This window comes from Saccostrea cucullata, unplaced genomic scaffold (genome assembly GCF_032062105.1).
Source record: "Saccostrea cucullata isolate Sc308-1 unplaced genomic scaffold, CSIRO_AGI_Scuc_v1 ctg8194, whole genome shotgun sequence".
NCBI lineage: Eukaryota > Metazoa > Mollusca > Bivalvia > Ostreida > Ostreidae > Saccostrea > Saccostrea cuccullata.
In genome coordinates this window covers 2,991-6,295 of record NW_026927051.1, presented here as the reverse complement: position 1 = coordinate 6,295, position 3,305 = coordinate 2,991, and the positions used below count along the sequence as shown (strand labels likewise).

Here is a 3,305-nt window from a genome sequence, read left to right as displayed (position 1 = left end):
TACGCAGGGTCAACTGTAAAAATCTTTTACGGAGTACATTTTTATGAAATAATAATCTTTTCGATAAATCTTGAAACAAAAAATCACATGGCAGAAAAATAATAAACTAGTAGACTTATTGTTCAAAGAACAATAAGAGGTCTTTCCACCTTCTTTGAATTTCAATTTTGTTTTAAAATTTAATTCCATGAATAAGAAACTAAAATTTTCTTAACTCTTTAACTGCCACACTATCCTTATCAGATAGCCTGCTGCTGATAAGAACTCAGGCTGCGTTTCAGCGCTTGTTTACTAGCTCACTACCAGAGATAAATTCCAGCTGTGCTAAAATTAAGACACAGAGCTGTAGTAGACTTGTTTATTGATGATTATCTTTTTATCTATTCACATTTCTAAATAACATGTATAACATGAAATGTTGAGACAATATTCATCTATCAGATGCTATAATTTACAGTCAAAACATATTTAATTTATGATGAAATCAGCTGCTTTCTTACAGAAATTAATCTCAATGTTTCTCTAACTTTCACACTTTATTTATTTATTTATTTGGAATGCCATTTTTCAAAACAATTGTTGTCAATGCAGAGAAACACTGCACATTGTTTACATTGAATAAACACATCATGTCTTTTTTTGTCAATTGCACACTGTTTGCACCTGCCCCTCTTCTGATGTTTCACAGGCCAGTGTGCAAGGCCAGAAGGGTCAATGTTGGACTTGGATTTTCTTTTTCTTGAACCCCGGTATGTCCCTATAAGTTGCCGACTGAGCTGCATCCTAAAACTTAGTTGAGTCCTGGCCACTTCTCTTCCTTTTTTTGTTTTTATGACGTGATTCACAGACTCTTTCATGCAAATAAATGCGTTTACAACACAAATGTCAAAGAGAAACCATAGTAGATATTTCCACCATTTCTTAGACTTCCTACAGGTCGAATATTGCATCCGTAATTGGTCAGCTCGATCAACACCAAACATGAATTTGTTATATTGCTGACCAATAATTGGGCATGGCACATCCTTTTTGGATCCATCTTTTTGCTTTCTCTGTACTGTGATCTTTTCGTTTGGGTCACAATTAGTGGACAAATAAAAAACCATCTTTTTGTCCTTCCATGCTGTTGCACATAGCTCATTTTTCTGCATGATTTTATATTCCCCATGATTCTTTAATTTGCAGCTTTTAATGCCTTCTGGCATACCTTTTCGATTTCCTCGGACCGTCCCACAGCAGTACAAATCTTCTTTGAATAAGGACGAAAATAGCTTAGGAGAAGAGAAGAAATTGTCCATATAAATATGGTGTCCTTTGTTGATAATTTTTCTTGTTAAATCTTTGACAACCCGCTCTCCTAGACCTTCTTCTGTTTTTTCTCTGTCCACTTTTCCCGTGTAAATTTGAAACTCGTGACAATATCCGTTACGGGGAGACGCTCTTTCCCATACCTTTATACCAAATTTAGTTGGTTTAGCTGGCAGGTACTGTTTGAATGAAAGTCTGCCTTTGTAAGCAATCATTCCTTCATCTACACTTTGTTCACAGTGTGGTTGATAGTTTTCGACACATTTATTCAGTACATAATCCAAGACAGGTCTGATGTGACACAATTTGTCATGTCCAGGTGTTCTTCTAGGTGGGTTTTGTGTGACATCATTGCAATGTAGATATTTGCTAAGAAGTTCAAAACGACTCCTAGTCATTATATTAGGTATGGATGGACTTCCAAAAGGCCACTGTTGACTCCAGGCTAATGTATATGAAGGCAGTTGCACAATTGACAAATAAACATGAATGCCTAAGAATGCTTTCATTTCCTCCATTTCAACGTCTTTCCAGTTACGGTCGGGCTTTGTTTCTTGGCATTGTTCGGCATATTTATTTGTTTCTGTCACCAATAGTTTAATCATATCTTCAGAAAAAAATCTCATAAAGAAATCAAGTTCATTTTGTCCTGCATCGAGAGTAAAAGTTGCACCAACGGACTCAGAAAAAGTTTTGTTTACCGGTTTTCTCAGCACTGACCGCCATGCCAAATCCTCGTCATCACTTTCTTCCTCAGAACTGCTAGAATTTTCCGGTGAATTATCAGGCGTAGACAAAGGGGAAACAGATATATCACTTTCATTATCTTTGGTACCATCATCATTTAAATCTTCATCAAAAAAATCATAAGAGAGCTCCGAGAAATTATCACTATCTTCATCCGCCATTTTGATGTAAACATGCTTCTCCAAAAATACTCGATCGTGTTTACTCTCTGAAACAAAGGAATTCCCATCCCCATATTTGGAAAATAATGACGTAGTAAGTTAGGCCGAACATTTGTCTCAGTCAGTGTTATTGGTATTTTAGAATCACATGATCGTAAAAATATCCAATCATCACTTTTGTAACATCGGTAAATTGTCGCAAATGTGCGTCTTCAAGTATACATCGATACTAGGGGAAGTCGCTTATCTGCGCTACTGAGGATATAGGGCTTGCTTATCTCGCCGCATATAAGCGACTGTGAGGATAAGAGCTTCTAAAATTAGGACGCACATGTGCGTCTACGCATGGTAAAGAGTTAAAGGATATCAAAAATTTAAAAAAAAAAGAAAAAAAGAAAAGAAATGACCTTGACCTTTGACCCTGAAAAAATATTCAAGGTCAAAGGTCAAGGGTCACAATGCAATTAACCCCATGCTTCTACGACTTATAGTTTTCAAGTTATAAGGTTAACTAGGAAGTACAAAGAAGTTAAAGGGCAATAACTCATATAAGCGGTCATCAGATCCTTTTGCACTTATATACTGAAGTTAGGCCTTAAGACCCTTAAGACATTAGTGAAGGTTTAGTGTCTATACGGTCTACGGTTTCGAAGTAGTAGCATTAACAAGGTTTTCCGCACAAAGGGCGATAACTTTTAATAGGGTCAATCTTACGGAATACGAATTGAATCTTTTAAATAGCTTTAAGAGTACATATTAATGATGCTAAGACAGTTTCTTTATGTTAAGAGAAAAAAAAGATATAAAAAGAGCTTAATTTCTCAATTTTGGAATGACCTTGACCTTTGACCTTTACATGAATTTTAACCTCAAAGGTAAATAAATCTTATGCAGTTGGTCCCATGTCTCTATCACTTCTCGTTTTGAAAATTTTTAATTATTTTTAAAATTCAAAAAGTTTCAGGGGCAATAACTCATTGAAGAAGTCAACAAAGACTTTTGCAATGAATAGATTCCAGAATCCTCTCAATTAGTCGAAGACTTTAGTGAAGGTTTCATATTTGTACGGTTTATGGTTTCGCAGTAGTA

General features: G+C 35.6%; 1 protein-coding gene across 1 annotated transcript; it reads right to left on the bottom strand.

The window, feature by feature from the left end:
- Positions 1 to 209: 209 nt before the first annotated feature.
- Positions 210 to 2,569, bottom strand: LOC134273351 (piggyBac transposable element-derived protein 4-like). Its single transcript, XM_062755549.1, has one exon. It carries the CDS (start codon positions 2,214 to 2,216, stop codon positions 549 to 551), a length of 1,668 nt encoding a protein of 555 aa, XP_062611533.1. The 5' UTR covers positions 2,217 to 2,569; the 3' UTR covers positions 210 to 548.
- Positions 2,570 to 3,305: the final 736 nt, after the last annotated feature.